Genomic DNA, 26421 nt, shown 5'->3' on the forward strand with positions numbered 1-26421 from the left:
TTAACTCCGTAGGAAGTATCCCTGTTGTGGGTTCCTGACTGGCGAGCAGCGCAGCCACCTGCATCCACAAAAGATGACATCGTACTCCGTACTCAACTACGCTCCTTCCTGGCTTGGCGATCGCGGCTCTTAGGCGCGTCGTCGAAGAGGTTCTCTGTACTTCGTACTCTGTATGAAGCAAGGAGATAAATCTCAAGATTTTCTAATCCAAGGAAGCGTTTCCCTAGTTGAACGTGCCAATTGCTTGATCATATAAGTGAGCTATAGGGATTGCCGTCGACAGTCGGATGTGTTGCGACAAGGAAGCCTAGACCACTGATGATCTGATAAGATTACGCGGATTTTAGGCAAACGCGGGCTGGGATTGGCCTGGGCAGTTTGGGCGTGTTTTTACAGGCGAGTTTGCGCTGGTCGCGTGGTCCCGTGACTTAGCGTTTTCCCCTAGCGCGACTTGACGAGTATTTCAAGCTCCCGCTTTCCGTTTCCCTTCCATATTATCTCTTCTTTTTATCCTCAAAACGCGTCTTTTAATCTTCTACACTTCGATATTCTTCAAGTATCGACGTGTTTTAATCGTATACAATGGCCACACAGTCTACCCCTTCGAAGCAGGTAAGCTTTGTACTCGCTCGACTACCACTAAGCATCTTCGCGTTGTAGATCTGGCTGACGCGTCTGGACATTAAACAGACTGCCTCTTCACTTGAACATCTCAAAATGAGTGATTCTCCTGTTAAGAAACTCGAACTCGGCATGGCAAACAAGGAGAATGCCCCGGGCTCTGCCCCCCTCGCCGACGCTGATCTGAAAAAGGTCGATACTGAGGCCCTCAAGCTCAATGTCTCCGAAGAACCAAAAAGACAGCTCACGCCAAAGGAGCTTGAAGCCGAGGAGCCATTGCTTCAGGAGAACCCCCATCGATTTGTCCTCTTTCCTCTTAAGTATCACGAGGTAAGCGACTTGACGCGTCACGCGTAAAGTGGTACGCGCTAACGTGACTTGTGTTACTTCTTAGATCTGGCAAATGTACAAGAAGGCTGAAGCATCTTTCTGGACTGCTGAGGAGATCGACTTGTCCAAAGATCTTCACGACTGGAACAACAAACTCAATGATGACGAGCGATACTTTGTCTCTCGTGTGCTGGCATTCTTCGCCGCTTCTGACGGAATTGTCAACGAGAACCTTGTGGAGCGCTTCAGTGGTGAAGTCCAAATCCCAGAGGCCCGTTGTTTCTATGGATTTCAGATCATGATGGAAAACATCCATTCAGAAACATACTCCCTTCTGATTGACACATACATCAAAGAACCGAAGCAACGTACCTATCTCTTTGATGCTATCGATACCAGTATGTACTATGCCTATTATATCCGCCCCGTATCATTGCTAATATGCCTACTAGTTCCTTGCATTCGCAAGAAAGCCGACTGGGCTATTCGATGGATCCAGGATAGTGAATCCACATTTGCACAGCGTCTTATTGCTTTCGCCGCTGTTGAGGGTATCTTCTTCAGTGGTTCTTTTGCTTCTATTTTCTGGTTAAAGAAGCGTGGTCTCATGCCTGGCCTTACTTTCTCCAACGAGCTGATCTCTCGTGACGAGGGTCTTCACACTGACTTTGCTTGCCTCCTCTTCTCTCACCTCCGCCACCGTCCCAGCCCAGAAGCTGTTGCAGCAATCATCATTGAAGCCGTGGAAATCGAGCAAGAGTTCTTAACCGATGCTCTTCCATGTGCTCTCCTTGGCATGAACTCCAAGTTGATGTGCCAATACATCGAGTTCGTAGCCGACCGGTTACTTGTAGCTCTTGGCAACAAGAAACATTATAACTCCACGAACCCATTCGACTTCATGGATAACATCTCGCTTGCCGGCAAGACCAACTTTTTTGAGAAGCGTGTTGGCGATTACCAAAAAGCTGGTGTCATGGCTAGTACGAAAAAAGACGATGCGGAAGAAGCTATCGATAATGGTGGCGCTTTCAACTTCGATGAAGAGTTTTAGACCTTTTTATTATTGTCTCCCCTCCTCTTTGCCATACCAGCATGTTTAATTATTGGGACTTTTTCGTGTGTATAGTTGATTTGCATGTGGGATCGGCGTTTGACTTGGATATGTGTGACGGGTTTCCTTTTCTATGTTGCTGGGTGATACCTTAAGAATTGATTTTCCTTGACGACCTCTCCTATGTCATCTGTTCTCTAAAACCTGAAAATTCTTTTGGAAATGGAGCTGAAAGAGCGTGTATAATACTGTGTACGCAATAAAGCCAATACTTTCTGAAGAATCTCGCTTTACTACGGTGCTCCGCATGCCCCATACGGATCTCAGAATGCAGTACACTGCTATGACTGGGCTAAGGGTGCACTTCTTGAGTGATAGTAATGTACACAGGTATGGCATAAATTTTTTTTGAAATATCACAAGGAAAGATATATCCGTGGAAGCTTTTTCATAAAACTCTCACAATATAGGTGTGATTTCGTTTTGGGATCTTGAGGAAGTGAATTCCTAGAAATCTGTATATATCCCATGATTTCATTCCATGCTACGCTTGGGACGCCGTTTCATGTTCTAATGTCATCTCTTACCCTTCCCACTCTTCTTCTTTTTGCCTCCTCCCCCTCCGCCACCACCCGCGTTGCCTTTTCCGGTAACCTGACTTTCATTGCCGTTTCCTCCAGCCCCTGAGCCAGGAGTAGCAGAAACATCAAGCATTTCTACGTCAGCGTGGGTATTTGTCATCGAATCCGCCGGTACCTGTGCAGGAGCAAGCGCTGCGTCGGCAATTGGGGCACCGGACGCGAGACGCCCAAGGCCAGCAATTAAACGGCCAACTTCGGCTGCTTTTGTGGTACGATATTTAAGACAAATACCGTTGTGGGGGTTAAATGTTTTTAATGTTAGCGTTGCGGGGGCTGGCGTGGTGGAGGACGGTATCGATGTAGCAGCGGAGGAGGCATCTTTCGTAGAAGTTTTGGATTTAGGGGGCTTGGGGTAGGAATATTTTGCTGTTATGCGAGTCTAGTCACAAGTTAATTGATGATAACGAGGTAATCCCTTGTAGTGAGAGCATACGGTGTGAGGGTAGGCTTCGAGAAGAAGAGAGGACTGTTTGAGGAAGTCCTGTGAGTTGGCGAGGTAAGGCATTCGGAATAGTTGTGCGCAAGTGCGCTGCTCTAGTACTTAGTGCTGAAACGAGGAAAGTCCTATTCTGTCTTTGAGAACAGCTTCGAAGGGTATTGAAGTATCGTGGGGTGGAAAAAGCACCGCTGGCGTTCAGGAAGCGCAGTAGCCAGTCAAGAAAAAGATGATGAGTGGATTTGTGTTGAGGCCGGATACATAAAGTCAAATTGAAGCTCTGGTTCCGTTTATACATAGGCTCAGGGGTCTCCAATAGTAGTAACTAGCGCTGGAATGAATGTCTTCCCCTTCAGATAGTAAGCAATCAATAATTCCGGCCCGAAGCTCTTGTAATTCCAAATGTCTGCATTGCGATAATATTAGGCGTCAACGCCTGGCAATCCACAGTCGGCTATTCTCCTGAAGGCCAAGCTTCATCCTTCCATCCCCTCATCCTACAGGCCAAACGCACCAGACAACCACACAAGTTAATCTTAACGACGACAGCAAATCGTACATCTTCAATCAAATCCTCTATAAACAACTAAGTAATCAATTACCTTTGCAGACGATGGATAGACTGCCAGATATTAACGCCCTGCCATCTCTCTCGGCTTCAACACGGAACCAGGTTGTCGATCTCCTTTTTGAGCCCTCCGCCCACATACATTCGCTGGTCAGCTTGATACTTGAACAAAATGAATTCACCTCATATCCCACCTTGATAAACGCAATTCAAGAAAGACTTACTGCCATTGCGTCATCAACGGCCGCCGAGGACCGCACTGTTCTCCTGGATATCCTTGGTTCTCATCCGCGACTTGGGCCAAAGCCATCATCGCCCAAAGCTGCCAAAGATGGGACTTGTCCACGAGGGGATCATCTAAGCGAGATGAGCAGAGCTGAGCAGGCGAATCTGAACAAAGCAGGGCAGCAAGGAACTGCTGAACAGCTGAGTGCCTTAAACCACGAATATGAACAGCACTTCCCGGGTCTAAGATATGTGTATGTGGGCATTGCTTCCTTCTTTCCTAGACCGTATATTCCCTGCAATCTAACAGTCGATGATGCGTGGCAGCACGTTTGTAAATGGCCGCGCAAGGGACGTCATCATGGAAGACATACGCCGGCGCATCGACAGGGGTGACTCGGAGCTGGAAATACTGGAGACAATCCAGGTAAGTTCCCCACTAGTTATCCTCTCGCCTGATGCCTGAGAATACGAGGCATGTCTGTGCAATTTGTGTTGACGATTTCTGGCTGTCGAGCAGGCTATGTGCGATATCGCGAAGGATAGAGCGCGGAAACTGCAGTCTTAAGGACAATATGACGCGAAAGCGGGCAGCACCGCGCGGTTCATTTAGCCCAGTCTGTAGCTCTCACAATGCATTGATCCGCGGCCTGTGAACCGCGGTGTATGTACGACGTCATATGGCACGGGCAGCGCTTATCTAATCGAGTTGTTTCCGCGGCCAAGCAGAACGAGCGGGCGCGGGAAGGTTTGTAGCTCGCCGTTGTCCCGCTGAGACCCGTGGCAAGGTCCGGAGCATGGACAACAAGCATGCCCCGAATGGCTTCTTCCGATTTCCATTGCCATATTTTCTCGATCGTCGAGCATGCCACTCTAGTCCCCAAGAGCGCGTCGGTTCTAACGCTCACTCCGAACAGTATCACGCTCGCAATTCTTCACCACGTGCAACGTCGTTAGCGGGAGGGCCAGCATAAGATGCCCTTGTTGTGTATTGCTTCCTGAAGCGAATCTTCGTGCTCTCAGGAGGCTAAATTCTTCTTCGAGTGCATTCCGACCGCTATCGCGGACTTCAGACAGCTATATAAGATGCCTATGGAGCAATACGCGCGCCTGGGGAATGGTATGACAGTGCCTGGTGCGGCACCCGACCCAGTCACATCTCAGTCCAGTACCAATGGACTAGGTGAGCGCGACGAGAAGCACTGGGGAAACGGATATGAAGGTCAGCTCATTAGTTCTTTCGGATCGGAGCGTGATGATTTTGACTCTCTGGAAAGTTTTGCGCAAGACAGTCCGTTGTATCTGCTAACAAAAGACCTTACATACAGGCCCAGCAAATGGCAATCTGGCACACGGCGGCCTCCAGCAGCTTGCGCCCAAAGATCCGACTGATGCGCTGTCGAGGGACAATTCTGCCCCCACACCGCCACCTCTCACAAGGAATTCCACCGTCAAGCCTTCTTCGGTTACACTTCTTCAGCAGAAACATTCATCCTCGACTTCTATTCCACTTCTCGCGTCACAATCGCACACCCCAATCGACCCTCTATCTCAGGTATGTGACTATGACTGAGTGGTATCTATTCTGTGCCTTGGGTACACTCGCATTAGAACCATTTTTTGTAGTCCGAATTTGTCACTGACCTTTGGAATTGTATGATAGCAAATCTTACACCGTACAAACACAGAAAAAACTTTCTCATCCAAACTTCGACCGCAGACATCTCTTGATGTCGAGAGTGTACCTCTGGAGGCTGGTCGTTCTCCTGTCTTTGAAGACCCGTCGCTGGCTGTACGCGCTGATAGTCATTCGTTACAAAGGCCGACTAAGGACAAAAAGTAAGCATAATAAGATTTCTTAAATTCTGGTTTCTCAATCAAGGCCTCGATTTTCGGATTATTTTCTTCTTTTCCCTTTATAATGTGATAAGCTTAGGCTCAAGGCTTATGCTTATGCTTGTTCATTCTCCCATAAAGTTTGTCTAGTGATATATGAGATACGAACCTGGTTAGCTTCTAGCCAGAGTATACTTCAAACCGCGATTTAATTATTCTGCCTAAAAGCGTCATATGCTGACACTCATTTAATCTGTTTAGGAAAGGCGTTTCATTCCTTAGCCGCATTATTGGAAACAAGAAAAAGGACGATCATTCGGAAACAAATGACGATGTATCGGAATTGGGCGAGCATCGTGCTGCTGGTATGGATGCGGAAATATTTGCTCAACCGATAGGATATATCCCTCGGTTTCCACCACCCCCAAAGTATATCAGAGTTCGCGCACACCATAAAAAGACAAAAGACTTTAATAAGTTGTTTGTGGCTCAGGAGCTCAAGGCAAATGATGCGCAAGACACTAGCTCAGAGAACAAAGATACTACCATTAATGTCTTTGAGTCAGATGCGGCTGCTCAGGAGGGGAAGGCCGTGTGGGTCACCGAGTTCTCAAAGGATGGTAAATATTTAGCCGTGGCAGGCCAGGATAGAAAAGTGCGGGTCTGGGCTGTGATTGCGACCGCTGAAGATAGACAATCGCATGAAATTGAGGAAGAGGCCCAAGCTGATCAGCCATCGATGCGCCTGAGCGCACCTGTTTTTAAAACACAACCATTACGCCAGTATGAAGGGCACACTGGTAGTATAGTCGATGTTAGCTGGAGCAAGGTACGTTAAAGGCTTAGTATTGATTAAAGGGCTACTTTCTAACATACTCTGCAGAACAACTTTTTGCTGACTTCCTCCCTGGATAAAACAGTTAGACTATGGCATGTGACTAGAAACGAGTGCCTCTGTTGCTTCAAACACAATGACGTCGTGACATCTATTGAATTTCACCCAAAAGATGACCGCTTTTTCCTTGCTGGATCCCTAGATTCAAAAATGCGACTTTGGAGCATTCCTGACAAAAATGTTGCATTTTGGGCTGCTGCTCCTGATCTAATCACTGCCGTTGCGTTTACCCCTGATGGCAAAAATACAATCACTGGCTGTCTGAATGGACAGTGTATTATATATGAGACAGATGGGCTAAAAATGGTTTCGCAAATCCACGTACGTTCGGCGAGGGGCCGAAATGCCAAAGGGAGCAAGATTACTGGAATTGACACTCTTATGTACCCCCCAGGCCAGGAGTCGGGTGGTGTTGTGAAGATTCTCATTACGAGCAATGACTCCCGCATCCGTCTATACAACTTAAGAGACAAAACAATGGAGGTTAAATTTCGGGGTAATGAGAATTCTGCAAGCCAGATTCGGGCGTCTTTCAGCAGTGACGGACGGTACATTGTTTGTGGCAGTGAGGACCGCCGGGTCTATATCTGGCCAGTTGAGGGTAACGAGAGATTTGGGGATAAGCGACCCCTGGAGAGCTTTGAAGCGCATTCGTCCATGGTAACCACTGCTATCATAGCACCTGAGAAGACGAAAGAAATTCTTGGTTCAACTGGAGACCTCTTATATGATTTATGTAATCCGCCGCCGATCACGTTGGTCAGCCAAACACCGTCTGTGGCGTCGAGGTCAGCTAATGATGTCGGGGCAAAAGAGCCTCCTTCCCCCGCAGCTCGTCCGCCTGCATCAGAGCCGCAAAAGCCGGCAGAGTCTCCCGCGTATCGTGCACGTATGTCTCACCGTGCAGGAAACATTATCGTAACCGCAGACTACAACGGAATTATCAAGGTTTTCCGACAGGATTGCGGCTATCAAAGGCGTCAGTATGAAACGTGGGAAACGAGTTCGCTATTTTCGAAAAAGCTACTGGGACGGAATAACTCAGTGTCTACGCGTAGAAGTGCTATGTCGATAGGCAAGGACTCGGTGCACAAAACGCCCTCTGAGCGAATTCTGTCATGGAGAAATTCGGTCATCGGATCGCGGGACAACGCCAGTGTCGATAATTTCCGCGCTACCGAAGGAAGTAGTATACGGAGTGTGTCACCTATTTCATCCGTACGAAAATCCAGCAGCACACCGAAAGTTGATTCTAACCCGCCGATGAGACTCCCCGGCCGGCTGGCACACATTTCAAGTCCCATGTCACGGACAAAACCCCCCACACCACCCCACCCGTTCTCAGGAACCATCATACCCGAGTCAAGCGCAAGCACGAGCCGGGGTGATATGGATGCTTCCAAGAACAACAATAATTATAATAATACCCAACCTAAAGGTGGCGAGTTTGAAGACGATCCGCTCTTCTTGGAAGGCAACCGGAGCTTTATGTTCTGGAACAAGTCACGGTTTGCATCTCAAGCGGCAAATCGAAGGCGGTCATTGGTCGAAAGCCGCGAAGATGTCCCGCCATTGGGCAGCTTGACGAGCGACGAGAGTGCGGATGACGACAGAGATACGAGCGGCAGCTTAAACGAGGACGATGAGGAAGAGTTGACTTGTCCACGCTGCCACGGCACGAATTTCAAGGCGACGAGGATGAAGACTGGGGAGCAGCGTTTGAAATGCGTCCAATGCGGCGGATTTGCCTCTTGATTTTTGTTTTATACCTTTTGTCCTTTGTGGTAACTATTGGTTTTGCATCGGTATAGCATTTGGTAGAGCGAGGGGGGCATGGCCTGGAAGTGCATAGGGGACCAACGAGTTACTAGTAAATATGACTGACGACTTTGGGCTGCCAACTAACAAAAGACCTATTATATGTAACTATGTGCCTGAGGCTGGCCCTGGTTTCTGTGCCATCCACCCCGCATCCCGCTCGTGGCCCCCTCCTTCGCACCAGACACACCAGCGGACCGTGCCCATGCACAGGCATAAGTAAGTTAGTGGTAGCTGCTCGCCGCCCGCCGTGTCCGCCGCCTCCGGCTTCTCAGCACGCGGGTGCCCAAAGCGGCTAGTCTGTCCGAGCTTCGCATCTGATCAGCTTCACCAACCAATTTCGCTGGTTACTAAGCTGTCGTGTTGACGCCCATCGCTGGCAACGAACTAACTAACAGGTAGTTGGTTCTCCTCCACCTGGTCCTCGTCGCCGTCGCCCCCTCTGCGTCGCTGGCTCACGACCGCTCTTGTGTGGCTATCTGTACTGCCGGTACTCCAGGTATTTAGCCCGCTATCCTCCTCACATGCCGCCCTGCTCCCGCTCCCGCCACCGCCCTCCATCCTCCTTTGATCTGAATCCGCGCAGGCTTACCCAAGTTTCTTGTTTTATGCATCGCAGGACCAATCGGTTGCCCTCCTTTTCCCTGGCGACCTTGCATCAGTCACCCGATCCCATCTAAGGATCCTGTTCCAGTTCCGTCTTCCACACCTTATTCGCATAGACGCCCCGTGCCTCCTGTACCCCCTCGATGTCCCGATAAGGCCTACCTGCAAACGATTTCGCATCTCGCGAATCACCCACGTCGCTTTTCGACCAGATAACCAAAACGGTGGAAAAGAAAAATAAAGCAGAAGCACACGGAAAGAGTATCACTTCTACGAATACTAAGCGCCTCCTTGGGGGTGCTGCTCCCGCCCCCTCCGCTCCCGGAGGGATCTGAAGAGACATGGGGAATGCTTGTGTCTCCTGCCTAACAGGTATATTTACCTCGATTGACGGATGGTGCCGCTTTTCTGATCTGCTGGCGCTCATCAAAGGTCGGTCGAGGGATGGCTTGTACGAACCGATTTTAGCCGACAACGAACGCGAGGCCGTTGCGGATTTGCTGCAGTATCTAGAGAACGTACGTACATGGCGTTGACTCAGCCTTTTTCTACCCACCCAGGTGCACTACAATAACGCTGATACGGCTACTTTTCTAGCGAACTGAAACGGATTTCTTCTGTGGAGAGCCGTTGCAAGCCCTAAGTACACTCGTGTATTCAGATAATGTCGACCTGCAAAGAAGCGCGAGCCTAACGTTCGCGGAAATCACCGAAAGAGGTCAGTGGGAAGCATTCTATCACTTATCTCGCATCATTTCTGCAGATAGAGCCTAATCAGACGTCTCTTATAGATGTTCGTGAAGTCGACAGAAACACTTTAGAGCCTATCCTGTCCCTGCTCCAAAGTCCAGATATTGAAGTTCAGCGAGCGGCGAGCGCAGCCTTGGGAAATTTGGCTGTGAACAGTATGTGATGTTCGACGTGAATGGCGACCGGGACTAACACTCTTTCTAGCTGAAAACAAAGTTTCCATCGTAGAGTTAGGTGGCCTAGCACCACTCATCCGTCAGATGCAGTCTCAAAATGTCGAAGTCCAGTGTAACGCCGTTGGTTGTATCACTAACCTTGCGACTCACGAAGAGAACAAATCAAGGATAGCAAGATCTGGTGCCCTAGGCCCATTGACGAAACTCGCGAAATCAAAAGACATGAGGGTTCAACGCAACGCTACTGGTGCCCTCTTAAACATGACCCATTCTGGTATGCAAGCCTTCTGTCTTTCTGCAGCATTAATCTAAGTTCACTGGTGTACAGACGAGAATCGACAGGAACTTGTAGTTGCTGGAGCAATTCCAGTACTGGTTCAGCTCTTGTCCTCACCTGACGTGGACGTCCAATACTACTGCACAACCGCCTTAAGCAACATTGCAGTAGACTCAGCTAATCGCAAACGACTGGCTCAAACTGAGCTTAGACTTGTTCACTCCCTGGTTCAGTTGATGGACTCCTCAACACCGAAGGTGCAATGCCAAGCTGCTCTCGCGTTACGAAATTTAGCATCGGACGAAAAATATCAACTTGAGATAGTTCGCGCACGCGGTCTTCCTCCACTACTGCGGTTGCTGCAGTCCTCATACCTCCCACTGATCCTCTCCGCCGTTGCATGTATCCGCAACATCTCGATTCATCCCCATAACGAGTCTCCTATCATCGACGCCGGATTCTTAAAACCCCTGGTAGAACTCCTAGGGCCAATTGATAATGAAGAGATCCAGTGTCATGCTATTTCCACGCTTCGAAACCTCGCTGCTAGTTCTGACCGGAACAAAGAACTCGTCCTGCAGGCTGGTGCTGTACAAAAGTGCAAGGAGTTGGTTATGCAAGTCCCGCTTAGTGTACAATCAGAAATGACAGCTGCCATAGCAGTGTTGGCTTTAAGTGACGAGCTAAAACCGCACCTACTTGACCTTGGCGTCTTTGATGTGCTCATCCCACTGACTGCGTCAGAAAGCGTTGAAGTACAAGGTAACAGTGCGGCTGCACTGGGCAATCTCTCATCAAAAAGTAAGTCACCCGATGCCCAACCTAGAAAAGTCAAGTTAATTAATGAATCCTATGAAGTCGGCGATTACTCGATATTTGTACGGGACTGGACGGCCCCGAGTGGGGGTATTCTGGGATACATGAATCGATTCTTGGACAGCGGAGATCCTACATTCCAACACATTGCTGTATGGACGTTGCTACAACTGCTCGAGTCTGGTGATAACCGGTTGAACAATCTCATCCGCGAGTCTCAAAAAATCGTCAGTATTGTCAAAGAGCTTTCTGAGAGACCAGTGGGCCCTGAAGACTCAGATGGAGAAGATGGAGAGGGCGAGCTAATTGCATTAGCGCAACGCTCGCTTGAAATATTGGGACAATCGAAACAGAACCTAATTGATTCATAATATTCTCACTGATCATGTTGGTTCTGATTTTACATTCATCTCCTTTTCTTCATCCCTTTATCTCTGTTGAAGCCTCGTCATCCCTCTATCTTTGGCATTATTCAGTCGTCTTGCTTTATTGTTTTCTTTTTGTGAAGTTTTTGCACATTATCTATATCCCTGCATGGAGTTTTAAGGTGCAATGCCGTCTTGTTTTCTTTTATTTCCTTGTTAATAATAGTGGCCCGTGATTGATAAGGAGCTGGCGGCTCTTAGCTTGTTGAGTGATTTCGCGGCTGAAGGCGGGCACGCTGTTTCGTTGTTGCAAATCGCCCGCGTTTGCCACCTTGCCCGGTGGAATCGCAGGATTTAACCACCCGTCTTACATCATGCGGACAGAAGGCAAGTGGGGCTTAGACTGGATGTATGTATGTTGAGGATATGAGGCGCAAATTATTATTTGAAAAGGAAGAACGCAAGCGAGATGTAGATGCACGCATAACTACTCCGTATTCCATACCCCAAGCAAACGCAACCCCCACGGCCACCTCTAGACTCTGGTCCGTGATGTGGTGCCAATTACAGCAAGCCTCGGCTGCCGGGGTCGCACCACTTACTTAAACGGAGCCACTATCAAAGCCCTGGCCCCATGGTTAACTAGTAGTTACAACAAGTCTGATTGCAGGAGCTTGGGAGTCACCGACATCCAGCTCCACCATAGATCCGCTACGCGCTTGGCTACGGCTGGACAGTGGGAGACAAGACGTGCCCGGCGCCAGGGGCGCCCTTAGGGGTCATATTACGAGGCCGTGGACCCCGCCGCCCACTTCTATCGTGTAGCCGACAATGGTTCGAAACAACAGAGCCGTTGTAGCAACCTTCAACACTCTACGACTGTCGTCAGCCCGCTTGCTGCAAAGAGTGCAAACAGCCAGGTATCCACCAGCGACCTTCGCCGCAGCCAATGGCCGCGCGGCGCTGGTCGTTAGCGAGTCCCGTGACCGTGCTCCTTTTTGCCTTTGTTTTTCTCTTTTTTTTGCCGCCGCCGCCGCCTCTTCCGCCTCCCGTTCACCACTTCAACGTCGATATCGGCGCTCTGGGAAACCCCTTCTACCCCGCAGTTCGCTGTATCACAATCACACCATCATTATTCATTGCCTTGCTTTTAGCTTCTCGACGGCGTATGGCCGGCCTCCTTCGCGAGTTGTCTAGCGGTGTTGCTGCTACTGCCCTGATCGCTGCCCCCTGCTGTCTGACGCGCTCCGACGTGCGCGAGTGGATATATCATGTTGAAACGCCCTTGGCCAACGGGGCACATTAATAATAATTGTTTCATACAACTGAGCTGCGGTGGGCACATGTTTCCGCTGACTTGGCTAGGCCTTGCCGCCCGGGACAATAATCTCCATATGCCTGTAGTGGCCTCGTATAGCTAGAGGTAGGGTTGTCCCAGACCATGCCGCTCATTGACATCGGAGATATTATTTAGAAGAAATATATCTCGCCTAGCAGGGACTCAAACTAAGAAGATCGAGAATATCGATACTATACCAGGCCTCTGTATGTTGTGCGCAGGACGTACAGAACATCTCTAACGGCCGGAGAGGGTGCTCCGTATGGGTAAAACCATACAACTAGAGACTGTGGGGCCCTTGAAATGAAACTACAGGCCGCTTCATACTCGTGCGATTGCTTAAATTCTGTTTAACGGAGATTTACTCCGTACTGGGCCCCTGAGAATCCTGCTCATGCCAATCTACGCACCGAAACCTCTCCTCCGTACAGATATGTCACTCCGGCAGTAATTAATATTGTCTAAACCTGTACTCCGTACAGTGAAATCGGATCTCACCTTACTCTTATAACGTTCGCTGGTGGTGTGATGGGGACGGCCTAAAATTTGCTTGATACCCGTTGTTGCCGCTGTGGCGCCGTTCCGTCTCCTTGATGCCGGTTTTTCCCCTTCTCCCGCGTTCCTCGTTATTTATTTATTAGTTTCTTTTCGGCTCGCACACTTATTTGAAACGCTGGGCTGGGCCTTACTCGTCCGCACCCGGGGGAAATGTACCGTGAAATCGGACTGCGTCATGTGGAGAGAGCTTTTTTGACCACGCAAGATTTACTAGTGCTATCATCATGTGTAAAGCTTAGGGGCCGCAGATGTACTCCGTACAGAGTCCTACAAACAATTTCGGCATTTTATTTCTCCCCGCCCCACTTACACACGGCACAGGGAATATTCTTTCTTATTTCATGTCCACAGAAACATGTTTTCCAACGGCATGGAGGTGGGTATCCCACTCTCTGTTACAGTTTCTGCCCTTTTGCGTTTCAGCCAGGGTGCTTGTGGAGAGAGGCTCTTAGCTTTGCACAGAAGAACGTTTGGAAGCAGGATAGAAGAGCTGGGATGATAGAGCTTCGAAAAAACACATAAAGGCCGCCTGCTCCCGCAATCTGGGCTTGGTTCTTCAGAGCACATTCATTCATTTGTTCATTCATTCGTTTTTTCATTCATTTATTCATTCATTCATTCTGTCATTCTTTCTTACTCCAGTCCCAACTCGGATTCTATCCAAAATTTACTCAAAATGGCTCCAATTCTTGCAATTGTAGCCTCCCTCCTCTTGCCAGCTGTCTCGATGGCAGCACCCTTACCTCAGGAAGGTGAGGGCAGAATTATTGGTGGTTCGCCGGCAGGACAGGGCCAGTTCCCTGCCACAGTAGCCCTCGTCCGAGGTAATAGTCAGTTCTGTGGCGGTGCCTTGATTGGCCCGAAACTTGTTCTCACAGCAGCACATTGTGTTGATAAAGGGGCTGCTAGCAGCATTCAGGTTCGCGCAGGATCTCTGGTAAGATATGTTTGTCCGCTATAGAATAGCCATATGCTCATTCTGCCTACAGAATTCCCTTTCGGGCGGCGTAACTGCTCGGGCTGCTAGGATTGTGGGCCACCGTGGATGGAATCAGCCAAGATTCAACAACGATGTTGCACTTATAGTGTTGGAAACCCCCATTCAAAAGAGCTCAACAATTAGCTATGGTTCCCTGGTAACATCTGCCTCTGATCCCACCGGTTCATGTACATCAGCCGGCTGGTACGTATCGCTCCACCCATAAATGTATACATGAAAGCTGATGGGTTTCCAAAATAGGGGTCTCACCCGTCCGAAAGGACAACCCTCTCGGCAGTTACTATTCGTCGATACCCCGCTCGTTGATCGTGAAACCTGCAAGCAATCGTATGGATCAATGCTTACAGATGGCATGATCTGTGCTGGAGGCAGAACCAACGCCGTATGCAATGGAGATAGCGGTTCTCCATTGTACGACAGCTCGAAACGCATTGTTGGCATTGTATCCTGGGGATCTGATTGCGGCTCGAGAGGATCTCCAGGCGTCTACACCAAAGTCGGCAAGTATCTGGACTGGATCAAGCAGAACAGTGGCGGCGCTGGAGGTGGTGATCAGCCAGAACAGCCCGACCAGCCTGGAAAGCCAGGACAGCCAGGGAAGCCAGGACAGCCAGGGAAGCCAGGACAACCTGGACAACCTGGACAACCTGAGCAACCTGAACAACCTGAACAACCTGGCCAACCCGGACGACCCGGCCAGCCTGGCCAGCCCGGAAGACCCGGACAGCCAGGACGACCCGGCCAACCCGGAAGACCCGGACAGCCAGGACGGCCACAGCCAGAGCAACCTGAGGGACCCGAGCAGCAGCCAGAGCAACCCGGTCGTCCTGGCCGCCCTGACAGCCCCGGCTTCCCTGGCGGCTTCCCCGGTGGCCGCCCTAGTTTCCCTGGCTGGCGCCCTAGTTTCCCTGGTGGCTTCCCTGGCTGGCGCCCTAGTTTCCCTGGTGGCCGCCCATGGCAGTTCCCTGGAGCTTGGTAGAGAATTTGCGTGCAAGGGTAGTTTGAGTGTGAGCAGTTGGGTTTACTTTCTTAATTCTTATTCATTGTTATAGTCTTGTCTGGTCTGAGACTGAAAATTTACTTATTGTGAGAGTACGGAGCAGCTTGCAGATTATTTCCATATCCTTAGGTAAATTCACTCTTATTTTCTTCTTCATTTAGCTTCGTAACGTGTACCGACAATCAATATATTAGCTGTATTTCTCCCGTCTGCATGGATATCGCGCTTATCGCTGTTGAGGTTGTGGAGATTAAAAGAGCTCGGAAGGATTTTATCAGGCGATCAAGCCTATGCTCGCACAGACCACTGTATTTTTGGCCGGTACGGTTCCCCTGACTAGTCGTAACGGTACGGTCACATCACGCACGCGATCGAGATCAACGTCGCCCGCACCGAAACCACCGCTTGGCTCAACCGTTTATATCCAGCAAGAATCCATCAGCCCCGGACATCTCGCTAAACACCTCACCATATAAGCCAAGTCCTTTCCCCTCCCTTTTGCCAACCGTTTTCATCGCCCACCTGTTTCATCTGGGATGGCAGCGCCCGGCCCGTCAATTGCTGTGCCAGGGCAGTGCCTGGCAGACTCTTCATCATTCACGTCAGGTCCAGGCACGTACGTACGTGACAGCTCGATCTGCGCCTCCATACCCGGACTGGTTGTCTTACAAGAGCTATCTCACGGGCAACCCGGCAAAAAGACCAAGATGTTAACCATAGCCCGCTCACCTGTATCACCTACTTCATCTGACAGCCGCGATGTAAGTGGTTTCAGCTTACTTGGCTCGACAAACACCAAAATTCCCCCACGGTTCAATACTCTCCCCACTGTCGGGAGCATCGTTCTGGGCCGCGTAACGCGTGTCCAAAAACGTCAGGCATCAATCTCCATCCTTGTTGTCCTCCCAGACCAGAATATGGCCCCCGACCCGACAGTGATCGACTCCGACCTCCGCGCCATCCTTGCCAACGCGAGCATCTCCACGACTGCGGATCCATTGAATGCAGACGAATTGCGCCCGCAGGCGCTTATTCGCAAAGAAGATGTCCGGGCAGTGGAGAAAGACCGGGTGGTTCTCGAAGAGTCGTTCCGCGTCGGAGATATCGTGCGTGCCGTGATTGTGAGTGTGGGTGATCAGGTAGCATACTATGCTAGCACCGCCGGGAACGAACTGGGTGTTGTTATGGCGCGAAGCAGTTGTACGGAGGCTGGCGCCAGCGGTTTCGGGGGAAATATGATGTTTCCTGTTAGCTGGAAGGAGATGAGGGATCCGGTGACGGGCAAAGGGGAGACGAGAAAGGTTGCGAAACCATTCTAGGACAAAGTATCACTTTGTCATCGCTACTCAATTCTGATCATACCGGATGCAACCCATTGCGACCACGAGGCATGATTTGCTTTGGCGCCTTCCACTTCAGTGGCCACCTGGAGGCTAGGTTTACCTAATCGCCGCACCCTTCCCGGCCCTGAAATATTGAAGCGTCTTCCACCTTAGCTTACCGAATGACGGCGGAAATGGCCTGAGAAGGGTAACGCGGGTCGCACGATTCAATCCTTCACCATTCAGGATGTGGTAATGGGAAGCTTCAAGGTTCAAGTTCGAAGTATTAACTTAGAGAAACACGTAGGTATGAAACAGCAACCTGGAAAATGTACCTTGAGGTATATCGATCATAGCTACAATTTGATATGCATCTAATTCAAATGCTTCTCAGTATCATGGGACATTTCGGCTACTCTTCGAGTCATATCCAATCAGCGTTTCCGTCCAATCACCTCTTCAATGTTTTCTGCTTCTCCGCATCCTTGATCAGCTTCTTCCCCTTTACAACCAGTCCCTTTCTACTCCGTACTCGATCCATATATCTCTTCGCGACGTTCTCCTTATCCGCTAATTCCCCAAGATCTTCTAATTCTTCTTCCGTCGCGGGCACCCAGAACGGATCTTCATCCAACATCTCGAACCCAGCAAATATAAGCTGAGGCGATGCGGCTCCTGACGTTCTTTTTCGGATTTCCTCTGAGAATCCGAAAGACTCTGCTACTGGGAGCAGGGAAAGGATGGTAAAGAAAGGGGTGCCCTCTTTCATTGTTTCTGAGAGGATACGGCCACGACGGCGGGTTATAACCCCATAAACACGCCCCAAGACCTCCGCTATTCCTTGTCAGTATTCAAAGTAGCCTTTTTCTGACCTGAACAGCCTTTTCGCGCGGAAATCGATACATACTTGAAGCCTGAATTTCGCAACTATACATGGCAAGAAGAATACGTGGACTCCAATCCAAGAAGCCTTGCCATACTGCATCGCGCACCAGTCGAATTACTTCCCCTGTTAGGCGGCCGACGTCATCATCACCGGCTTCAGCAAGCGTAATTTCTTCAATGAACACTGCAATTCCTTGTACCGGTTCGTCGCAGAGTGGTCCTTGATTGGTAGCAAGTTGAAACGCGTACGATATCTTGTCGGAAAATAACCGTGCGTCTCGCCTTTGCTTCTGCTGCTTCGTTTCAATGTTTTTGGCGTGGTCAGCGGATTCTGGGAAGCTACATAACTTGTTAGCTGAGACTTTGGGAAACAAAATACGAAAGGACTCACAGTCTTTCGAACGTTTTTGATTGTGTTGCATCGAGTAAAACGTTCTGCCCCATCCTTCGAGGCCCAAACTCCGCAATTTGTGCCATTGCGTCTTTCCATAGATCTCGATCCTTCGCTGTTGAAAATGCAACGCTGAGCTCCTTTTTAAACTTTTCCTCTGATATGATGTTTCGACTAGACATACTGCCTTGACCAATATCTTGGCTGTCAACTTGGGGATCGGTGTGGTTTCCATCCTCTGCCTCCTCGAAGGTAGAGCCATTTCTGTTTCTTCTTTGAACATAAAATCGTTTTATGCTTCCAGCATTCTTGCCAAGGAATTCGGTGACTGCAACTGGCAAGGGTCGTACTCTTAATCTAATCGTGAGCTGCTTTGAAGCTGAAGCCGTGAGAACCGTTCCACGGGGTGATTCCATAGCTTTTGGAGGGGCCATTTCCGGTGCGCTGATAATGGTCTCCCTATACGGTACAATGGACTCGCCTGCCTGAATTTCGCATTTGGCATATCGTTCTCGTAAATCCTTCAAGCAACGCTCCAGATGCAATTCACCAGCTGTAAGTATAACGTGTTCACCGCTAGGAAGCACCTCATATTCAGCACATGGATCGCTTCTTTCTAACATCTTCAAACCATTAATCATTTTGTTCAAATCCCCAGGATTTACAGGCTCCAAGGCGACTCGTACAATGGGCGGGCTGCTCAAAGATACACCTGCCAAATTAACTGAACCCTCAAGCTGACTGCAAAGTGTTCCTGTTTTGACGATATGGCCTTCAAGTCCACCAACTCCAAATACAACGCCGGCCGGGACACTCTCTAGTTGTTCGAGTGTTCGACCCATAAGCAGGTACAGTGCGGTTATAACGACTTTCTGTGGTTCACCGCTTGCAGCAGGATTCTCGGGAGAGAATTTCGGTGGGAGAACATAAACAGAATCCCCTACTGACAATGTCCCTGAATACAAACGAGCAAAGCCGATGAGATGTTCTGGCTCTGCCTTTTCATCCGTCGCCTCGGTGCTGTTGTCCTCGATGCTTGTCGCAGAAAATGCACTAGTTATCCGCGCAAAATTATCATCTTCCGGCACACTCGACTGGCTTTGAAGCTTTGCCAACTCCTCCCGCTTTCGTCGCGCAAGGTCTCGCGCTTCCTCTGCCGTCAGAGTGCCACCTGCTCCCGCTCGTCGTGCCTTGGATGGTAGCTCACTTTCTGGAACAGAGACCATCTTGCTAACGTACGCAACTACGGGATCATCTTTTCCAGACTGAAACTTTTCCATGGCATTGCGTACGGCGGGGCTGACAAATGACACGCCCGGGGAATTATCCAACATGTCTGGCAGCCTGAGTGCTTGCGCTACCGGGGGGCTAGGGAGATATTCGATGACAGAAACTAAAACTGCAGTTGAGAGGGGTAGCCATGAGGAGAAGACTGCGGATAGAATATTTCTCGGATCCCTAGACCTCAGTACGTAGGTAGGTATTGTTATCGACAAAGACTTTGAAATTTTTTCCAGTAATGCGGAATCACTGAGTAATAGCTATTAGTACAAGGACATTTAAGTACACCAACGTCGAGGGTCCATTTTTAGCTTACCCTGTTTTGCTTGCTCCTCCAGTAGTTGCATTGTATACCGCCCATATACTTTCTAGAACCAACTGGACAAACATAGGCTTCAAATTTTTTCCTTTAAGATGTTTTTGAGCCAGGACTCGTTTGGTTTTAGGATCCAAAAAATAATCTCCCCAAAGCACCTTCTCTAAAATGGCTCTTTTAATCCCCAGTTTTTTCTCGTATAATGCCGAAAACTGTCGAATCGTAAAAGCCCAGCCGTCGGTAGCACTGCAGAAAATGACATTGTTTTTTTCAGGGGCGAAGTACAAGTGCTCGTCATCGCTTTCTTCAAACTCTTCGACTTCATCTTCGGCATTTGAGCTTTGATCGGTACGTTTTTTAGATTTGTCCTTATCCTTGTCTTTTGCAGCCGTAGCTTTCACCCGCTCTTCTACCCTTTCTCTCCACAATAAATCCTCTTCCATCCGCTCACCCTGGTAAAAGCTTCCAATAACAGCATTGACTTGCTCAAGAAGTCTGCTCAAATGAGAGTATGCCTCGACAGGGCTCATTTTCCACTCCGTTACCAAACGATCAATTTTGTTGAAGACCAGAATTGGTTTCAGCTGTTCGACCCATGCGTGCCGTAAGACAGTCACTGTCTGGCTGCATACCCCTTCTACAACATCGACAAGTACTAGAGCACCATCGCAAAGTCGAGATGCAGTAGATACCTCACTGCTGAAGTCAATATGTCCAGGAGAGTCGATCAAGTTGATAAGATACTCCTTCTTTTCAGGCGCTACGTCGGGCGCGGATTTTCGAAGCATAGAAAAGTACAGAGAGATGGCAGAAGACTCCATAGTAATCCCTCTCAGCTGTTCATCTGGACGGGAATCCAGGTAGCGGATCTTCCCGGCCAGCTTGGGCGAAATAATGCCATTTGTGGCGATTAAACTGTCCGTCAGGGACGTCTTGCCGTGGTCCTGGATAAAATAACATCTTAATTAAAAATGCACTGTAGGAGCGTAAGAATTGCTTCAGGCCACCTACAACATGTGCGAGGATACATATCTGCGGAAATAGTCAGCTTCATTTGTCTTTCTGGTCAGCGGGGTTGGCAGCGAGGTAGGAGGGGCCATCGTGCATTTCGAATATCTTCAGCATTATGCTGTAGGCGAACCAGATCTTTCAAGTCAACGACAGGCATTGGAGTATGCAGGATATGCCCATCCACTAGCAGCTTTTCAGTATACAGTGAGCCCAACAGGGTGGCACTTGACGAAGTCTCGCTGGAAATGAGTTTCAAAGTTGAACTTTATGGTTTGGGAGGAAGAAACTCCTGTGTGTAAATTTCAGCGGAATTTTAAGGAATCCACTGCCACTAAGAATGCAGCTCTACAGTGATTTTCAGGAAATCTGTAGCAATCTATCTGATATTACATACATGTAGCATCACTATGTCGAATTTTGAGCAAGTCTGAGTAAACCTTTGGAGGCAAATAACTATGACTCATTCTGAACGGAAGGATTATTTATCGCCTTGCCCAATCGCTAATCTATGTAATATATGATATGCATGTCCTTCATAGCCTAGTAAGCTATATAGAAATTTTGACATGCTGTGCTGAAATTGCTGCGGCACTGGCTGGATATAGTCTACCACCTCATGTCGTACTTAAACTGGAAACAAATTAGATAGTAATATCCGGCCTTTGATTCGACGCCGGAGCGCGAGCAGTCATAAGATAAGAAGCCTAGATGGTCTGACTTGTTTGAGTTGGTGAAGAATTTGTGTATCGAATCATGCGCCCAGAGGCTTTTTTCTCTCATTCAGTTTACGGTGTTTATGGAGTTTTCCGCTTGAATGCTCGAGTACTGCAAAACAAACGAGATCATTCACATGCCGAATCTAAACGCGGCGGAAGGGGCAATGTGCGCTCATGCGTAGCTGCGGCGAAATTACCCGACTCCTTGCTTCGTTGCCTAGTCGCCTACCACTCGTCGAGAGACGATGTTAAATATTAGCACAAAAGGCTTATCTTAATAAAGAGAAAGTCTTCAAGACCAAAGTTAGGCTGCTGTTTCTTCGTCAAAAGAAAGCTTGATTGCCTTTTTCTTTTGCTTCTTCTTTGGCGGCTTAATGTCGTGTCCTTGAACATCTGCCTTTCCTGCATGTTCTTCATCTGCAATCACCCTTGCAAGCTTCTTCTTTCTAAGGCCGCCAATTTCTGCAACCTTCTCGCTGTGTGCATTTCTTGGGGCCTCCGCTGCGCTGTTTTGGCCCTCTTGGCCGGAGTGTGATCCGCGGGCATCGTCGGCACCCGTTTCTTTCCCAGATGCTGGCCCGAGAGCCTTACCATTCAACATGGCTTCGTAATCCTCCTTTGATATGACTTCATTGCTTTCTTCATCAACGTAGGTGGGCTCATCGTCCGCTACATCCCTTGCCTTCACTGGGCGGACGTTGGAGCGCCCATGGCGTTCACCGGTTCCATCGCCATATTGATTGCGTAGTCTCCGTAGGAACGCTGGCTCAGTCTTCTCTGAAGGCTTGACTTAGTTGCCGTTTAACTAAAGGAAGGGTTTGGTTAGTTAGTGACTAACCGTAGGTGAGATTCTTCGCCTTGAAACTCATTGCTGGTATATCCAGTTATGTAGTGATAGTCCCGTGTTGCTGGCTATCGGGCATCAAGACAAGTGGTCATTGTCAGCTCCACGATATAAGTGGATGCCCCATTGATTACGGACGGTATGCGTTCCAGCGAGGCGAAGACTGCGGGAGGCGTTCCTGGCGGAGCGGAACCACCCAACCTCCGGGCTACGCAGAAACCGATTTGGCGGCATCTCGCTCCGCAACGAATCTCAGCGCTCACCATCACCCAGCCCACCATGCTCTGCGCAAGTAAGATCCCCTTGCTTCCAAGGCCAATATTTACGGTCGATCCAGTACTGACCCTTGTTTTTAAAATATCTAGTCTCCGGGGAGGCTCCCCAAGTGCCTGTTGTTTCGCCCAAAAGCGGTATGCTTACCTCTTGAGCCTGTAGCTTTAAAGCAGCTGACCTAGAAATAGGAAATGTTTTTGAAAAGCGCCTTATTGAGGCATATATTACGGAACATGGAAAGGAGCCGGTTACAGGCGAAGAGCTTACCATTGAGGAGCTCGTTGAGCTGAAATCCGCACGCGTTGTTCGCCCTCGTCCACCAACATTAACTTCGATTCCGTCCCTACTTGGTGTATTTCAGGAAGAGTGGGATGCGTTGGCGCTAGAAACATATAATTTGAGGCAGACTTTAGACCAAACAAGACAAGAGCTTAGCACTGCGCTGTATCAACATGATGCTGCGGTTAGAGTGATTGCAAGGCTACGGAAAGAGAGGGATGATGCGCGCGATGCTCTCTCAAAAATATCTGTGGGTGCGGGGCGTGCTCCGACTAATGGCGATGCAATGCAGGTGGATAGCACCGGCATTCCGGCGTCCGTGATCGCACGAATTGACGCGACCCAAGAACAGTATGATAGCTTTTCCGCTACGCTTCTCTTTGCCCAATGCTAACTGATACCTCCAAAGCCTCTCAAAAACACGCCGCAAGCGTCCTATTCCTGAAGATTGGGCTACCAACGAGGTGATACAACAGTTCAAAGTTGTTGCTACTTCCGACTCACTTTATCCTGGTGGAGACTCTTTGTCGCTCAATGAATCTGGAGAGTTAGCCTTGGTTGGGGGTGCTGATGGAGTCGCAGGTGTATACTCGTTTTCTAAACACTCTATCCTCTTTTCTTTGAAAGGCGGTAGTGGCGTTATCACCGATACAATGTGGGTTGGTGAGAAAGCAGTTATTTCAACATCTACTGGGCTGGTAAAGGTGTTTGATGGAGAATCCGAGATCGCAAGCTTCCATTCACATGCGGGAGAAGTGAAAGCTCTGGCAAAACATCCGACCGGAGATCTTTTGGCCTCCGTCGGCGTTGACCAGAGCTATGTGCTCTATGACCTTGCCTCATTAACAGTTGTTGCGCAAATTTTCAGTGATTCTGGTATGACAAGCCCACAAAAAGTTCAAAGTTTATTTGCTAATGGACCCGACAGGATTACTGTCTGCCCAATTTCACCCCGATGGCCATCTACTAGCCGCAGGGGCCACTGATGGACAGATCAAAATATTCGATGTTAAGACCGGCGCAAATGCCGCGACTTTTACGTGCCCAGGGCCTGTCAAGGCTATATTCTTCTCGGAAAACGGAACTTGGCTCGCATCAGCTACTGAGGCTTCGTCTAGCGTATCTATCTGGGACCTTCGCAAGTCCGATGTGGTAAAAGTGCTGGATGTTGGAAACCGGGTGGATTCACTCTGCTGGGACTACACAGGACAGTTTCTGTTGACGAGCGGACCTCACGGCTTGACTGTGCAGCACTACTCAAAGTCGGCCAAATCGTGGAGCGAGCCTCTGCGCAGTGCTGTGCCTGCGATCTCAGCCGTCTGGGGCAGATCGGCGAACAGCATTGTCGCTCTTAACGCCGACGGGGTTCTGACTGTAGTGGGATCGGAATGATGTTGGAGCAATTCTGAAAAGCGGATTGGAATCATGTATGTAGCTATATGCAGGCGGGTTTATTTATGTAATGCAAGGGATTGTGTGGACTGCAAAGAAAAGCGTCTTCTTTGATCTCCATCGCGCCACCGGAACAAGCCGACTTTGGCTCCTTCGCCAGGGGCCTAGATTTCACTATTTGATGCAATGGACCAGCCCAAACCTAGGGGTTGGCTGGTTGTCGCCTCCGAACTTTGGCGCTGCTGGAGATAAGACTCGGCTGCAACCAACTCATCCTCCCCAACTCCTCTTCTGACCTCTGCATCTCCCCGCCCTGCTTTTCTGGCTGTGTTTTTGATTTTCAAAGCTGTACCATATGTTTAAAAGCTATATATCATGAACAGGGCTCCGACAATACAATTCTTGACCTCACCGGCGTCGAGAAAGGTGAGTTGCAGTCGTTGGCAACCCTTGCTGCGGGGGCGGCATCTGTGCGGCACTGCTGCCGGCCCATGGGAAAATTGCATACTGACCGGATTACTATTTCTCTTCGTGATTCTAGCGCCGGCACGACGAGATCTCAGACAGCGAATCACCCAGGCCCACGCCAGACGATCCCAACTCCGCCGGCAATAGCCAGTCATCAGTTCCACAGCTTCCTCCACTTCCGACCATCAGACGCCCTAGAGACGGATACGATGATAGAAGACCGATCATGTCTACAGGGCTTCCCCCTCCACCTCCTTCATACATGCCACGCCGGCCGCAACGAAATGTCATTGATTTGACGCAAGAAGATCACAGTGTTCTGAGACCGCCCCATACTGCCGAAGGCCGACCCCCGGAACGCAGCCAGACGGGAGCCACCCGGCCTCCGCGTTTTGGTCGGGATATCATGGCAGATGTGGTAGATTTAGAACAAGGACCAACGACCAGCATCCAGCAGTCGAGCCCTGACGTTCAATGGCTTGGTTCTATCTCACGAGAAGCTGGATCTAGATCGGTGAATCCTGCCGCAATCTTTCCTCAATACGACGGTCCATCTCAGCCCATGTTATCCGATGATGCACGATTTCTCCCGTCATCCGATTCCAGGCCCCGACAACCTCCTACACACCGCCCGCTACCTAACCCCCTTCCCAGTGAAGTTGCATGGAGGGCAAGGGATTTATTCGGCGCTTTTCACCACGCCATGAGGCCATTCTGGATTGGCGAGAGGCCCAGCCAAGGAATAGATCTTACACATTTGGATGTCACTTTTGTTGGTTTGGATCGTTTTGAACCACAGCGCACGCCAGCTTCTCCAAAGTACGAAGCACCCCCGGCACCTTCGAAGGGGTTCACAAGGACCGTGGGTAAAGACGACGTTATTGTATGCCCAAATTGTGACCACGAGCTTGGATCTGGAGACGAACCACTTCGAAGGCAGATCTGGGTGGCAAGACCATGCGGACATGTTTGTTCTCCCTTTCGAATACCAATGTCACAGATGCTGATATTATGCTATTACAGGTATACTGCGGCCTCTGTGCCACCAATCGAGCGGTTTCTCGGGGCAAAAAGGCCACACCTGTGAAAACCAAGCCTTTTGCGAAATGTGTTGTTGTTGGCTGTGGAAAGCCAGTGAGCTCGCCCAAAACTATGATCCAGGTCTATTTATAATAGCCGTTTGCTTTGAAACCTTCCCATCGTTTTATACTGGCATTTGAGATTCCACTATGCATTTCTAGAGCGGAGTTGGAAAAGAGTAGCGGGCAGTATGGCGTAGGCTAAGCGTGTATCTGATATTTTTCCTGTTCGGGCATGTTTCATAAGAGCATAGGTTTCTCATAAGTAACCTGACCGGCCCCTACCAGACTAACTTCAAGTCGAAAACTAAGATTAGAGCTGCAACATATCGTTACCTCATATTTGCAATAATCTATAGACGTATATGCAACTCTCGTATAGTACATAGAATTCGGAAGAAATGGTAAGGTTACAGCACACGAAACTCCAGACTCCAACGCAAACAACGGCCTCAGGAATGTAAGAAGCAAGTATCATACTTTTTTAATATCCCCGTGATAAGGATCCCAGATACCACGGATGCTTTGGTTCATACTAGCAACAGCCTGCCGGACTAGTTTGAGTTTCTCTCCACTGGCATTTTTTAAGATGTTTGCTTTCTTAAGGATCTGGTCTTTCTCAAGATTTCGTACACAAATAACCTTCTCGCGGCCATTTATGTAGTAACCCCTGACAACCGGGTGCTTGTGTGGTCGGGGGGAGATGCGAATCTCAATCTGGGGGTTTTCGGCGGCGAACTTGGGGAGGGAATGGCGAAGAAAAGAGCTGTCGACGAGGCATATATTAGGACTTAGGAATAGTTGAGGTTTCAAACGGGCAATGACATACTTCATGCCTCTTGAACTTCCAGCC

General features: G+C 49.3%; 11 protein-coding genes across 11 annotated transcripts; 7 read left to right on the forward strand and 4 right to left on the reverse strand.

Moving 5' to 3' along the window:
- Nucleotides 1-717: 717 nt before the first annotated feature.
- RNR2 (Ribonucleotide-diphosphate reductase (RNR), small subunit) lies at nt 718-2005 on the forward strand (the record flags this gene model as incomplete). The annotated part of the gene is made up of 3 exons (XM_049255278.1): nt 718-951; nt 1016-1349; nt 1404-2005. The coding sequence occupies 3 exons, from the start codon at nt 718-720 to the stop codon at nt 2003-2005; spliced, it is 1170 nt and encodes a 389-aa protein (XP_049105747.1).
- Nucleotides 2006-2581: 576 nt separating this feature from the next.
- Nucleotides 2582-3151, reverse strand: LOZ57_006259 (uncharacterized protein; the record flags this gene model as incomplete). Its single annotated transcript, XM_049255279.1, has 2 exons — nt 2582-3025; nt 3080-3151. The coding sequence occupies 2 exons, from the start codon at nt 3149-3151 to the stop codon at nt 2582-2584; spliced, it is 516 nt and encodes a 171-aa protein (XP_049105748.1).
- A 544-nt stretch (nt 3152-3695) lies between these two features.
- LOZ57_006260 (uncharacterized protein) lies at nt 3696-8361 on the forward strand (the record flags this gene model as incomplete). The annotated part of the gene is made up of 7 exons (XM_049255280.1): nt 3696-4129; nt 4203-4302; nt 4899-5166; nt 5204-5430; nt 5539-5714; nt 5973-6540; nt 6595-8361. 7 exons carry the CDS (start codon nt 3696-3698, stop codon nt 8359-8361), a joined length of 3540 nt encoding a protein of 1179 aa, XP_049105749.1.
- A 1010-nt stretch (nt 8362-9371) lies between these two features.
- Nucleotides 9372-11420, forward strand: VAC8 (Vacuolar protein 8; the record flags this gene model as incomplete). Its single annotated transcript, XM_049255281.1, has 5 exons — nt 9372-9548; nt 9628-9748; nt 9822-9935; nt 9985-10230; nt 10285-11420. 5 exons carry the CDS (start codon nt 9372-9374, stop codon nt 11418-11420), a joined length of 1794 nt encoding a protein of 597 aa, XP_049105750.1.
- A 2618-nt stretch (nt 11421-14038) lies between these two features.
- On the forward strand, nt 14039-15290 carry LOZ57_006262 (uncharacterized protein; the record flags this gene model as incomplete). The annotated part of the gene is made up of 3 exons (XM_049255282.1): nt 14039-14248; nt 14301-14494; nt 14552-15290. 3 exons carry the CDS (start codon nt 14039-14041, stop codon nt 15288-15290), a joined length of 1143 nt encoding a protein of 380 aa, XP_049105751.1.
- A 728-nt stretch (nt 15291-16018) lies between these two features.
- Nucleotides 16019-16630, forward strand: CSL4 (exosome 3'->5 exonuclease subunit ski4 (Csl4); the record flags this gene model as incomplete). Its single annotated transcript, XM_049255283.1, has 1 exon — nt 16019-16630. The coding sequence occupies one exon, from the start codon at nt 16019-16021 to the stop codon at nt 16628-16630; it is 612 nt and encodes a 203-aa protein (XP_049105752.1).
- Nucleotides 16631-17084: 454 nt separating this feature from the next.
- On the reverse strand, nt 17085-20606 carry RIA1 (Cytoplasmic GTPase/eEF2-like protein (ribosomal biogenesis); the record flags this gene model as incomplete). Its single annotated transcript, XM_049255284.1, has 5 exons — nt 17085-17467; nt 17541-17857; nt 17910-19439; nt 19507-20466; nt 20518-20606. 5 exons carry the CDS (start codon nt 20604-20606, stop codon nt 17085-17087), a joined length of 3279 nt encoding a protein of 1092 aa, XP_049105753.1.
- Nucleotides 20607-21537: 931 nt separating this feature from the next.
- Nucleotides 21538-22102, reverse strand: LOZ57_006265 (uncharacterized protein; the record flags this gene model as incomplete). The annotated part of the gene is made up of 2 exons (XM_049255285.1): nt 21538-22010; nt 22072-22102. 2 exons carry the CDS (start codon nt 22100-22102, stop codon nt 21538-21540), a joined length of 504 nt encoding a protein of 167 aa, XP_049105754.1.
- Nucleotides 22103-22356: 254 nt separating this feature from the next.
- LOZ57_006266 (uncharacterized protein) lies at nt 22357-24021 on the forward strand (the record flags this gene model as incomplete). Its single annotated transcript, XM_049255286.1, has 5 exons — nt 22357-22369; nt 22443-22487; nt 22539-22980; nt 23039-23505; nt 23558-24021. 5 exons carry the CDS (start codon nt 22357-22359, stop codon nt 24019-24021), a joined length of 1431 nt encoding a protein of 476 aa, XP_049105755.1.
- Nucleotides 24022-24396: 375 nt separating this feature from the next.
- LOZ57_006267 (uncharacterized protein) lies at nt 24397-25662 on the forward strand (the record flags this gene model as incomplete). The annotated part of the gene is made up of 3 exons (XM_049255287.1): nt 24397-24447; nt 24563-25456; nt 25513-25662. 3 exons carry the CDS (start codon nt 24397-24399, stop codon nt 25660-25662), a joined length of 1095 nt encoding a protein of 364 aa, XP_049105756.1.
- A 380-nt stretch (nt 25663-26042) lies between these two features.
- On the reverse strand, nt 26043-26402 carry MRPL51 (39S ribosomal protein L51, mitochondrial; the record flags this gene model as incomplete). Its single annotated transcript, XM_049255288.1, has 2 exons — nt 26043-26334; nt 26398-26402. The coding sequence occupies 2 exons, from the start codon at nt 26400-26402 to the stop codon at nt 26043-26045; spliced, it is 297 nt and encodes a 98-aa protein (XP_049105757.1).
- Between the last annotated feature and the right edge of the window lie 19 nt (nt 26403-26421).

Source organism: Ophidiomyces ophidiicola (assembly GCF_022830035.1).
Source record: "Ophidiomyces ophidiicola strain CBS 122913 chromosome Unknown scaffold_38, whole genome shotgun sequence".
NCBI classification, from domain to species: Eukaryota; Fungi; Ascomycota; class Eurotiomycetes; order Onygenales; family Onygenaceae; genus Ophidiomyces; species Ophidiomyces ophidiicola.